The sequence below is a fragment of the Phoxinus phoxinus genome, assembly GCF_949152265.1.
Source record: "Phoxinus phoxinus genome assembly, chromosome: 4".
In the NCBI taxonomy this organism is placed as follows: Eukaryota; Metazoa; Chordata; class Actinopteri; order Cypriniformes; family Leuciscidae; genus Phoxinus; species Phoxinus phoxinus.
Genome location: NC_136879.1, coordinates 18705310 through 18719490, shown reverse-complemented (window position 1 = coordinate 18719490; position 14181 = coordinate 18705310). Strand labels below are relative to the sequence as shown.

Sequence of the window (14181 nt, the reverse complement as noted above, 5' to 3'; positions counted from 1 at the left end):
TTCTGCTCTCAGTGTGTTTTGGCTCAATATTAATGTAATGCAGTCAGTTCCATCTCAAGTGAATGTAAACAGGAACAATTTAAGCTTACATCAATAATGGATCTGACATATATGTATTTCAAATTAATCTAAATTGACAACATGATTTATTAATGGACATAAATGACAACAATAATAATATTAAGTAAGGAATAATTGATGACAGGCCGTTGAATTATTAGAAAAATAATGCACACCCGAGGTGGTAATGCGGTCACGACGCGAAGCGGAGTGGCCGTTACACCTTGGGTGTGCATTATTTTTCTAATAATTCAACGGCCTGAAGTCAATTATTCCGCTTATACTACAGTTGCCACACCTCGAAATATTGTTCAGATGATGTATTTGAAGACGTTTGTAAAGTTTTTGTCTTTAAAACGCTCTTGTATGTAGGACTAATTCCTTGCGCATCTAAACCCATGCTCCGTTGCTAATTCCAAAACGTCATTTTAGAGTTAGTAACGGAGGTTTGAGCCGCTGATAGCAGAGTAACGCTGGACACACACGTAACGACTAGAAACATTCTCTGACTGTGAATGCAGCAGATTTTAAACACGCTGCGAACACAGACTGAACGCGCTGAACACGCGCGCATGATCAGTCATAAGTATCAAATTACATTCATAACCGGCCTTACAGTGAGTGTGTCCTGGCTTAATGCAGTTATTAATGCGGTTATGAGAGAGAGAGAAGCATGTGCGTCAATATTATTATTTATTTATTAATTCAATTCGTTTTAATTAATTCGTTGATTCTTTTTTTCTATTACAGTAGACTAGCCTATTAAATGAAACACAAAGCCCTTTTAACAAGTATATGCCTATCAATAATTATTTATTTGTTATATTATCTGCAGCAGGACTATCAATTTATTGAAATATTCAGTTTAATTTTCTATTGATTAAATATAGGACTATATATAGTTTATTTATTAAAATTAAACTGCATATTCCATTGATTGTGAAGTTAGACATTGAAAATTGCAGATCGAGCGCATGGGGCTGGATGGTTTTTATTGTTATGAATTGTATCCTATTTTCCGTTATTACAGTTGACTACGCGCAGTGATATGGAACTGTAATACGGTCAAGACCTGACGGAACTACTTTAGCCAAGCGGTTCCCTGAATATAATTGCACACCTCAGAACGTTCATCAACCAATCAGATTCAAGCATTCAACGGCCCTGTAGTATAAACTGCAGTTACCGCATTACCACCTCGGGTGTGCATTATTTTTCTAATAATTCAACGGACTGTCGTCAATTATTCCTTACTCAAACTATGAGTGTATTTCCCCATGAGTCTCTCACCTGAGCTGTGAGATGTAGGGCAGACACTGGAGGAATCCCCTCACTTCACTCTCTTCATCTGTCCAGTCTATCAGCTCTACTGGTTTCTTCTCTGTCTGTAGTCTCAGCACTTCTAGGAGGATGGAGATCTTTCTCTCTGAGAGCTTTATTCTCCAGACTGCAGGAGCTGACTGATAAACTGGCTGTAATGCTGGAAGGACACTCCTGCCTGTTTGAGTCTCATAGTCCTTCACATGTGAACACAGATCCAGCAGGAAATCACATCTCTCATAATCCACAGATGACAGCAGTTTCTTCACAGTTTCTTCTATTGTCTCTTTCTGGTGGAGAGCAGCTTGCAGACACAAATCCAGTATTAATCTCTTTATTTTCTCCCATGAATTAGCTGTTGTATTCTGTGGTTCAACAAATCTAAAGATATAATGAACAAGATTTGGTTAGGGATGACAAAAGAAAGGAAGGGTTAATATGAAATTGATCAACTGACACTGATCTACAGAAACAGCTCGTCAATATATTCTGTGTGATCAGTAGGAGACAGAAGATTTCATCCTCTGAAGTTTGTGGTGAGAATCAGCCTGTCAGTTATTTTACTGCAGCTCAGTTACAACCGCAAACACTAAATATAAGAGTACAAAGTACATTAAAGCACAAAATGACTGTCAAAATAATCGGATTAAAGTCACAGACATTAATAAACAAGTGTAAGATAAATTGTTCCTAAAAAGTGAGCATGTGTGCACCTGAGGTCCATCTATCTGGAGAAAGTACAGGTGTTTGAAACTAATGGGGATGGCAGAGAGGCCAATGCAATCTTAGAGCAATTCGTACGTATTTTATGACCTCACTCGTACGTTTTCGTATGATTTGTCTAGAGACCTCAGCGATGGGTAGATTTTGGGGCGGGATTAGTTGTGGTCTTTCCTGGTGCCGTTTAAAAAAAAAAAATCGTACAAACTTGTACGAATTAGCCACCTCGTAAAATACGTAATTTCGGTGAGATTGGGATAAAGTGGTTGATAAATAAAGCAAACTCCAACAGACTGTCTCAGAAAAGCTTTTTATTCTACTCCGTTTAAGAATCATTATCATTAATTGTATTAGTTTTGGGGAATTAATGAAGTGGTTGGTTTTTCTGAGAATTTTTGTCTGAGCAATATTAGAGACAGACTAACAATAGTAGTTCAGATTCTCTTCAGTGATAATTTATTCAAAGTTAAAAAAAGGATTAAATATTTTTTTCTAGTAATTGTCTAGAATGAATAATTGTTGCCACTAATTGCCACATACAATACTTTGTATGAGCACCCCAACACGGACATACAGGCAACGACCAATGTGAATGGAGAAACGACAATGAGTGCAGTCTGCGTATGTGGCAAAGTCTGCAAGAACCGGCATGGCCTGAAGATCCACCAGGCCAAAATGAAATGTTTGACGGGGAAGCAGGTGGTGCAACGCACAGGTCCAGTACCTGGTGAGACGCAGGAGAAGCCCGGCCCGGAGTCACCCCACAGTGCCCAGAACCTCCACGCCCCACAAGCTCCACCCCGTTTTAGACATTCCGAACATCGCCGGGTCAAGTGGCCTGCTGCCAACAAGGAGAAAGAGTGGCTACAGTTCGATGAAGACCTGGACCAAGTCCTTGAAGCTACCGCGAGGGGGGATGCAGACCAGAAGTTGCGGACTCTGTCTACAATGATCATAAGCATCGGAGCTGAAAGGTTCGGCATTAAGGAACGACAGCTGACCAGAGGGGTGGCAGAGCCAAAGTGAAGGGAAGGGGAGATCAGCCAGCTAAGGAGTGAGCTTAGACTGCTCGGACGGCAGTTTAAGAAGGCAAGGGAGGAGGAAAAGGCTGGTCTGGCAGAACTCCGCCACATCCTGAGGAAAAGACTAACCACCCTCCGGCGAGCCGAGTGGCATAGGAGGAGGGGCAAGGAGAGAGCCAGGAAACGTGTCGCCTTCATTTCTAACCCGTTTGGATTTACGAAGAAGATCCTCGGGCAGAAAAGAAGTGGCCATCTTGCGTGCACTGAAAAAGATGTTAACAAATACCTCAGCACCACCTACAGTGACAGCGAAAGAGACAAAGATCTTGGGCCATGCAAAACGTTGATAACACCGCCAGAACCCACCTTAGCATTTAACATCAGGAGCCAACTTTGAAGGAAGTTGAAGAAGTCGTCAAAGCTGCTAGAACCAGCTCAGCACCAGGCCCGAGTGGAGTGCCATAGGTCGTCTATAAGAGGTGCCCCAGACTCTTGAAGAGGTTACGGAAACTAATCAAGGTCATCTGGAGGAGGGGGAAGGTGGCGCAGCAGTGGCGACATGCAGAGGGCGTCTGGATCCCGAAGGAGGAGAGCTCAAGCACCATCGAGCAGTTCAGAGTCATCTCGCTCCTCAGTGTTGAGGGGAAAATTTTCTTTAGTATTCTTGCCCGACGCCTGACGGAGTTCCTTATGAGGAACACGTACATCGACACCTCAGTGCAGAAGGGCGGAGTCCCAAAGATGCCAGGATGCGTAGAGCATACAGGAGTTGTCACCCAGCTGTTACGTGAGGCACGTGAAGGCAAAGGGGATCTGGCAGTCCTCTGGCTCGATCTCGCCAATGCCTACGGGTCAATCCCACATAGGCTGGTAGAAACCTCACTTGACCGACATTACGTTCCAGACAAGATCAAGAACCTCATCCTGGATTATTACAATTCCTTCAGTTTGAGAGTCACCTCTGGAGCGGAAACTTCTGCATTTCATCGGCTTGAGAAGGGTATTATCACTGGATGCACTATTTCCGTGAAATTGTTTGCTTTGGCGATGAATATGCTGGTTAAGTCAGCAGAGGTGGAGTGTAGAGGCCCACTCACCAAGTCAGGTATACGGCAGCCCCCCATCAGAGCATTTATGGATGATTTGACGGTGACAACAACATCGGTTCCGGGGTGCAGATGGATCCTCCAAGGGCTCGAGCATCTCATAAACTGGGCCCGGATGGAATTTAAGCCGGCCAAGTCCAGGTCCCTGGTGGTAAAGAAAGGGAAAGTTACAGACTTTCTCATTGGTGGTTGGTCAAATTCCCAGGAAACATTGCAGTGACCACGCTCAGGCCAGACATTGTCCTGGTGTCAGAAACAACCAGGCAAGTGGTCCTGCTGGAGTTGACTGTTCCCTGGGAAGACCGGATGGAGGAGGCATTTGAGAGGAAGAAGGCCAAGTATGAGGAGCTGGCAGGCGAATGCCGAAGCAGGGGGTGGAGGACCCGATGCAATCCCATCGAGGTCGGGTGCAGAGGATTCGTTGGCCAGTCACTCATCGGGGCCCTCAAGATGCTTGGAGTGAAGGGACTGCACATCAGGAAAGCCGCCAAGAACATCACGGATGCCGCCGAAAAGGCATCAAGATGGCTGTGGATCAAGCGGGGCGATCCGTGGATCATACAAGCTACTCAGACACAAGCCAGGGTCTGATCAACCCTGGCTGGGTCGCCTGGGCGAGGGTGTATGATGTTGTGAGACCCGAAACACCCAATGAACCCAGGATACATCACTGATGATGTGTCTGAGTTGCACCAGAGGTGTATTTCAAGAACTGTATTCTTAACACAGCAAAAATTAAAATTAAACCAGTCAAAAAAATTGTAATCATACTTTTACAATCAAAACAAATGTGCATCTGTAAAACTATTACGACTGTAGAACTTGTATTTGGATTGTTACAAAGACAGAATTACTCATAATGGCTTCATTGACTGATTTTGTCCAATAAAAAATTTATTGTAAATATAAAGTATTTAGACCTCAACTCAGAGATGTAGGGCAGACACTGGAGGAATCCCCTCACTTCACTCTCTTCATCTGTCCAGTCTATCAGCTCTACTGGTTTCTTCTCTGTCTGTAGTCTCAGCACTTCTAGGAGGATGGAGATCTTTCTCTCTGAGAGCTTTATTCTCCAGACTGCAGGAGCTGACTGATAAACTGGCTGTAATGCTGGAAGGACACTCCTGCCTGTTTGAGTCTCATAGTCCTTCACATGTGACCACAGATCCAGCAGGAAATTACACTGATCAATCTGAATATAATCATAATCATTCTCATCATAGGGGAAAGATGTGTAGCTGCACACAGATGTTAATAGTTCAGTGTAATTTTCTTCTGTATTTGCATCAAACTCTGATGCGGAAACAAACAGATCCAGCAGAAACTTTAAAGCAGCTTTTCTCTCCATGAAGAAGTAAGAAAATCTGTGGAGACACACATAATTATCACTTTATTTTCCAGTGTAGGAGAATATAAAATATAGAAAAACGCAAGTCACTGAATTATTAATTAATATAAAAATATATATGAACATTCGGTTTTAACTATTCATTCAGTTTATATTTCAGTTGTAGAGGCTTATATTGAGTTGATATGAAGGTAAACCTGCGTCAGACACACAGTTTCTACACGGTTTATTTTCTGATTTGACAGTAAACACTTAATCTAGATCTCCATTAAAGTCAAGCGCTGTTTTGTCCTGTATTACGTCACATCAGTAATCACGTTTACACGTACACATTATTATTATTCCTTTAAAATGTTAAAATGGTGAAAAAACCCCACTTCAATTCACTGTTTTCAATTCTAGCCCTCAGATGCTCTTCGGCCATTTCTGAGCGGAACATTTTCAGTTTTTAATTTAAAAAAAAATCACAGCTTCATCAGAATGGTACGAAACTTTGTGGCTTTCATGGCATTTGTAATGTGAACACACAAAAAATGAGGGCATGATTCTAGCAGGCTAAGTGGTCATAAAAAAATAGTCACACTTTTGCTCTTTCGTCAAAAATGACCGACCATAGGAAATGAATGGGAAATCGACAAAAACACAAAAATTCTCTACAAATCTGCCATGATGCAGAAAAAAAGCGCTCAGCAATGAAGGGGTGAAACTATACCACATCGGTAACGCTTTAGATTGCAGCCCGGAAAGTACTGCGTAATTAAAATGAAATTACAGTGTAACTTTCGGTAATTACAGTGTACAAATACGTATACGTGTAAGTATAGGGGAACATTTACATTTACATTTATTCATTGAGCTGACGCTTTTATCCAAAGCGACTTACAATTGCTATATATCAGAGGTCGCACGCCTCTGGAGCAACTAGGGGTTAAGTGTCTTGCTCAGGGACACATTGGTGTCTCACAGTGGATTCGAACCCGGGTCTCTCACACCAAATATCCATTGCGCCATCACCACCCCTACAATATGTAAAGTTTTGGGAATAAAGGGGTAACAACCAGGAAAATAACAAATGATTTAGGTAAATTATTTATACTGTAAGTATTTTAGAACTACGGGGTACTTATACTATAATACAATCTTACTTTTGGGGAACAATATAGCGAGTAGGCCTACACTGCACCTTTTTGTAATAATAGTGTACAAATACATAAAGGCTTTTTTTAAATTGCCAGTGCATTTATAAAGTAGGCTAATTTGTTTTCAATGCAAAGGTTCATTTATTAAGTTGTTTCAAGGCAAGTAAAACGATTGCAACTTTTTTTTTTTTTTTTTAATGCTGGGGAAATATACTCTTGTTTCATGTAGTTACAGTGTAAGTAGGCTACAATAAAAACACATATATACACACAATCTGATATCACTTGGAAAACTTTATTTGAAAAACAACTTATTTTAAAACGGATTTACAACACTTTGTTTCTCTTGCTTGGTTTCCTCCTCCTCTTGCTCCTCTTCTTCTTTTTCTTTCTTTCCACTGATGAATATTAAGAAGGAATCCCATGTCTCTTGCTATTCTGTATTATGTGTTATAAGAAAATACAGTCCAGAAATGTCCCCACCATTTACTCATCTTTTACCCTCATGTCATCCGAGATGTATATGAATTTCCTACTTCAGATTAACACAAACAAAAGTTTTTAGAAAAAAAAATTCTGACCAACTGTCATCTGCGCGTGCATGAGAGGGTTGAGTTCACGCTTGACAACCTAAAGCGTGACGTAAGCGCGCCGAGAAACCGAATGTCAATTTTACATTTTTTTTTATTAATGCTTACAACAAAATACAAACAATAACACATAATAATAATGAAAAACAAACAATACAGAAGAACAGAGACGGCAGTTATCTCGCAAGTTTCACATCTAACTCCGGCGAGAACGCAATGAACGCTTGAAGCTTCATCAAACGAGAAGCCAAGCCGATATGGGATGAAAATAGTATCGAAATGATTAACTCATGCTAGCACAATTATCAATGAACTTGATACATGTTGCAAATATGTTTTATCCATGCCTTTCAACCTTTCAAAATTGAATGAATGTGTAGCAATTTGTACAAATGCAGACATTTTTGTGAATACAAATGTTTTCTTTTGTATTAGTGTATCATAATTTGCGCGTGCAAAAAAGAAGATGTGCATGTGTGGATCAGATGACACGCGTGCATTCATTGACGTCTTTTCTGAGTCGATCTCATTTGATTCATTTGGATTTTGAGACTTTCTTTTCGCTGTTTTTAAGCATTTCACAACCCACGCACAAACGCGTTTCGCGTCCTATATATAGGCTCTTGTCTGTAGTAGGCTATATAGTTTTCCTCCCATAGAGCCGATTATTACGAAAAAGCTTAACGCCAATGCAGTAAGAGGGTGATATTATAACTCAGTAGCCTATACACCTTTTTGAACATGCAACGCGCTATTGCACGTTAGCAATATGGGTTGTTCAAAATCTGATTTAATCTGTTTGCCTCTATAAAGTAGGCTATGCTTTAAAATTATTAATAAGGTAGGCCTATATTGTGTACTAAATATCCCTTCAATATCACTCAAATCCATTAAGGGTCTTAAATGGGGAAGAACGCTTGATTACGCTGCCATGGTCGGTTTTAGCAGAATACCGCCATCTAGTGGTAGCAGGTTTTCTCAGACAGCTGTGTGTGGATCGTGCCAGGCGAAACCGGCGAAATGAAAGTCTCAAAATCCAAATGAATCAAATAGGATCGACTCAGAAACGAGTCAATGAATGCACGCGTGTCACCTCATCCACAAATGCACATTATACTTGTTGCATGCACACATTCTGACCTATTAACAACTATGTCTCTATTTGTACAAAATACTGCACATTCTTTGTGATTCTGGATTTTGCACACACAAGTTGTATTGTATTAGTTTAAATGTAGCAACGCACATTTGTGAATTTGTCAAATAGAAGGGTAGTTGTGCACACATTAATAATTAGCACCAGGCCTATTCATGTGTAGTTGTTTGTGTGTGGGTTGTGAAATGCTTAAAAACAGCGAAAAGAAAGTCTCAAAATCCAAATGAATCAAATGAGATCGACTCAGAAAAGACGTCAATGAATGCACGCGTGTCATCTGATCCACACATGCACATCTTCTTTTTTGCATGCGCAAATTATGATACACTAATACAAAAGAAAACATTTGTATTCACAAAAATGTCTGCATTTGTACAAATTGCTACACATTCATTCAATTTTGAATTTTGCACACGCAAGTTGAAAGGCATGGATAAAACATATTTGCAACATGTATCAAGTTCATTGATAATTGTGCTTGCATGAGTTAATCATTTCGATACTATTTTCATCCCATAAGCCGACTCTTGAGGCCCCATCCACACTACTGCGTTTTCGTTAGAAACGGAGACCTTTTGCTACGTTTGCACCTCCCGTCCAGACTACAACGGCAAAAACGAAGACCTAAAACGGAGAAGTTTAGAAACGCTGCCGACCCCGTTTTGCGTTTTGAATCTCCGGAGGGCGTTTTAGTGAAGACGGTCAAAACGGAGGACTTTAGAAACGATGATGCAGAGGCTCACGCTCGGCTCTATGATTGGGTGTTATCAGTCATGGCGTATCCTTCCCTGATTCGTCAGCCACCCATCACATGACCCGTCCCCGGGAAGAAAACATACACAAACAGCCTGGACTACGTAAAGTTAGTGACTGCAACATGGATAACGAATTACAAGCGTTACTGATGTTGATGTCTTTGCTAGCAGCTGTTGTGCAAATACATTAGGCATTTTACAATGCTAACTGCCTACATGTGCCTGTTTACACCGGCACACGCATGCCCAGTGTTGGGCACGTACACAGGTAGGGTTCAACCTGTGCAGAGCACATGCCCTTTTTGCCCTACACTCCGAAGTGCCCTTTTTTTTGGTGTTTTTTTTAATTTTATTTTATCTATTTATGTCTGTCTGTCTGTTTATACAAATATTTAACCAATGAAAGTTCTTAAAAAGAGTTTAAATCTATCGATGTGTAAATCTTATCGATCCTCAAACTGTCAGTAAACCTGATAACTCCGCCCTCTCTATCGTGACTGAATGAACTGAAGCTCCGCAGCAGCCAGCAGATGAACGAAGTTGTGCACGGGTAAAAAAAGATCTTGTTGTTTGAATAAGAACTACACACTTATTCTATAAAGGTTCATATTTTATTTATTTGATGTCTGATTGAGACATGTGGGACCTGAGAGAGAGAGAGAGAGAGGTAATTTGCCATCTAGTCATAGCCAATACGTAGCCTACACTTAAATAGTCTGTGCATACAGTAGTATTTCATATTTTATAAAATGAGATTTTGGCCAAATGTATTTTACAACTGGAAAAACTGAGCGCCAATGTAACGGAGGCCAGCTAGTAGTCGCTGTGCGAGTAAATGCTGTGCGAGTGGACGGAGATCGTATTCGTTTTAATTCTCCGTTTCTAAACTAAAACGCAGTAGTGTGGATGAGGCCTCATGCACTCGCTGGTGACAGTTGGTCGGTAGCGAAAAGATGAGTAAATTATGAGAACATTTCTGGTGTACTGTATTTTCTTTTAATACAGAATAGCAAAAGACTCCTTAAGGAGATTAGGCTAATCAATGGAATGATAGAAAAAGAAGAAGAGGAACAAGAGGAGGAAGCCATGCAAGAGAAACAAAAAAGGACAAAACGTACTTTCTGTCAGGACTTTAGTATTTGGAATGAAAAGTTGATTTAAAAAAATGAATAAATAATAATGTGTAATATGTTGTAAATCTGTTTTGAAATAAGTTGTTTTTCAAATAAAGTTTTCCAAGTGATATCAGATTGTGTGTATTCATGTGTTTTTATTGTAGCCTACTGTATCCTACTTTATAAATGCACTGATATATACCCCGTAATTTGAAAAAAGCCTTCATGTATTTGTATACACTATTATTACAAAAAGGTGCAGTGTACTCGCTAAATTGCTCTCAAAAGTAAGATTGTATTATAGTATAAGTACCCCGTAGTTCTAAAATACAGTATAAATAATTTGTTATTTTCCTGGTTGTTACCACTTTATTCCCAAGACTTTACATATTGTTCCCCTATACTTACACGTAAGTACTACTTGGTACACTGTAATTACTGAAAGTTACACTGTAATTTCGGTTTAATTACGCAGTACTTAAAAAAAAAAAAAAAAAAAAAAAAAAATTCTGTATTCTTTTCAATGGCAAAAATTAACCATAATTATTGCATAAATATAAGCAAGTACCTTCAAATCCTCTTAAATAAAAAAATAAAACAATATTATTGAACAAAAATATATTACATTGGTTTACTGGGGTGGAAGAAGTTTAATTTTTTCAGGTGACCGATCACTTAGACCATGAAGATAACAAGTGTGACTACCAAATGAGGAGCACCAGAGGGCTAGTTCACGTTCACATATAAATGATCTACCCAAAATATACATTAATTTATTACATTTTATTGTGAGCACTGAATACAATAATAAAGCACGGTTCCCCATGAGACTCTCACCTGAGCTGTGAGATGTAGGGCAGACACTGGAGGAATCCCCTCACTTCACTCTCTTCATCTGTCCAGTCTCTCAGCTCTACTGGTTTCTTCTCTGTCTGTAGTCTCAGCACTTCTAGGAGGATGGAGATCTTTCTCTCTGAGAGCTTTATTCTCAAGACTGCAGGAGCTGACTGATAAACTGGCTGTAATGCTGGAAGGACACGCCGGCCTGTTTGAGTCTCATAGTCCTTCACATGTGACCACAGATCCAGCAGGAAATTACACTGATGGTTCTGAATATAATTATTCTCATCATAGGGGAAAGATGTGTAGCTGCACACAGATGTTAATAGTTCAGTGTAATTTTCTTCTGTATTTGCATCAAACTCTGATGCGGAAACAAACAGATTCAGCAGAAACTTTACAGCAGTTTCTCTCTTCCTGTAGCGGTCACAAAATCTGTGGAGACACACATAATTATCACTTTATTGTCCAGCGTAGGAAAATATAAAATATTCAATAAAAGTGAAAATATAATCCTAAATTGAATTTGAATAAGTATTTCTGTATAGCTTTTATCTTTTGGAATCTAAACAAAATTTGATTTGACAGTAAAACTTAATCTAGATCTCCATTAAAGTCAAGCGTTGTTTTGTCCTGTATTACGTCACATCAGTAATCACACACACTACTTTATACAACATTGTAGAGAATCCAAAAGCCTCTCTATATATTTATTGGTTACACACGTTTTAGTTTTTTAACGCCTCCAGGTGACACTATTCTCATTTTAAAAATATATTTTAAAGGCTTTCATAATATTGCATTAAAAAAATAAAATTATAATAATTATATTCATTTTAATGGAAAAAATTGCTCATAAACTTTTATAAAAATTGCATTGGATCATAAAATCCCCTAAAATTCTAAATAATAATCCAAAAATATTATTGAACAAAACAAATATTACATTGATTTCAAGGCTTTGGGCACTTTTGACCATGAAGGGGCCAGTGTGACCCCAAATGAAGAGGCTCAGATCCTGTGAATATTTGATAATGTATTGTGTGATGCATATTTATTGCAGAAACCCACAGTAGCTCGATTATAACCGCATATATAAACGTACTGTGTGCTGCATGAAGCTGATACAAGATAAATACATGAACACAATCAATCTCTACAGGGACGGACTGAACAAGAGTGAGAGAAGAGTTTGAACAACAGATTTACTTACAAATCTGTTCATCAGACGCATAAACAGACACTAGTTAAAACTGTGTCATGAGAACAGTGTTGGGCTCGTTACTCAAAACATTTATAATTTACTCATTACTAGTTACACATTTCAAAAATAATATTATAACTTTACTTATTACTCCCGGCCAACAGTAATTAATTACACTAGTTACATTACTTTTCCATTACATCTCCAAAAAATTGGTAATTGCATCATTTTTGCAGCCTGTGAATCCATGAGTTACAAATAAACGAAGAGTAAAACTCTCTCAAACTGATGACAAGCCACAATTTTATTAAACAACTTCTGTTATTTAATAAAGCAGCCACATAGAAAAATTAAAATAAAGGCTGTATCTCCAGCCGCTATATGATGTGGGCTTCTCCATCTTCAGACAAAGCCAGCTTGCTGCGCTGGTGAAGTCATGAGCGCACACACACAACAACCATTATGAAAATTGATAGGGATGATTGGATTTTTGAATTTTATTGTGAGCACTGAATACAATAATAAAGCATGGTTGGTCTGTTCCCCATGAGACTCTCACCTGAGCTGTGAGATGTAGGGCAGACACTGGAGGAATCCCCTCACTTCACTCTCTTCATCTGTCCAGTCTCTCAGCTCTACTGGTTTCTTCTCTGTCTGTAGTCTCAGCACTTCTAGGAGGATGGAGATCTTTCTCTCTGAGAGATCTATGATCCAGACGGCAGACACTGACTGATAAACTGGCTGTAATGCTGGAAGGACACTCCTGCCTGTTTGAGTCTCATAGTCCTTCACTTGTGAACACAGATCCAGCAGGAAATTACACTGATGGTTCTGAATATAATAATTCTCATCACAGGGGAAAGATGTGTAGCTGCACACAGATGTTAATAGTTCAGTGTAATTTTCTTCTGTATTTGCATCAAACTCTGATGCGGAAACAAAGAGATTCAGCAGAAACTGAGCAGCAGCTTCACTCTTCCTGTAGATGTCAGGAAATCTGTGGAGACACACATAATTATCACTTTATTGTGCAGTGTAGGAGAATATAAAATATCGAAAAAAGTGACTCATTGAATTATTAATTCATATATACAAATATATATGAACATAAGCTGGACTGACCCCCCTCTCTATTGTGTATAGAGTGATGTGTTATACATATTATCCTAAATTGAATATTTCGGAAATAAAGTATTTTTTTATATATAGATTCTATCTTTTGGAATGAAAAAACCCTACAAACAAACAGAGTAACTTAATATATATATTTAAACCATTAATTTCAAGTAGTACATGTAATTGGCACATATTGAGTTGATATGAAGGTAATCCTGCGTCAGACACACAGTTTCTACACGGTTTATTTTCTGATTTGACAGTAAACACTTAATCTAGATCTCCATTAAAGTCAAGCACTGTTTTGTTCTGTATTACGTCACATCAGTAATCACGTTTACATGCACTTTAAAAACCTGTTAGCCTTCAGCCAGAGCGAGGACGCACTGAAGCGTTTTTTTTTTTAATAGTTCAAAGTTACTATCAGATTTAATGGTATTACCTTGACAAACTATACATCATTAAAAAGATATGTTAGACATGTGTTCTTCGAGCCATGTCAGGTATTTTTATAATAATAGATTATATTTATAATGTAATGCTAATCGATATAGACTTTATCATCGTGCAGAATACTATAAAATAATATATTTTCTGTCTGATTTTTTTTTCTGAAGCCAAATAAGCTCATAGAAGATTATTTAAAACACTCGACTTGCGCTATAAAGTAAGTTTGGAGCACAAACATGG

General features: G+C 38.9%; 1 protein-coding gene across 6 annotated transcripts in view; it reads right to left on the bottom strand.

The window, feature by feature from the left end:
* Positions 1-14181, bottom strand: part of LOC306997798 (uncharacterized protein) — a 175864-nt gene that overhangs the window by 25201 nt on the left and 136482 nt on the right. For all 6 annotated transcript variants that reach the window (XM_079611283.1, XM_079611284.1, XM_079611286.1 and 3 more), the window contains 4 exons: positions 12935-13372; positions 11169-11606; positions 5149-5592; positions 1351-1761 (listed from right to left, as the gene is read on the bottom strand). In XM_079611283.1, coding sequence (XP_079467409.1) covers positions 1351-1761; positions 5149-5592; positions 11169-11606; positions 12935-13372 — 1731 coding nt within the window. The remainder of the gene's footprint in view (positions 1-1350; positions 1762-5148; positions 5593-11168; positions 11607-12934; positions 13373-14181) is intronic.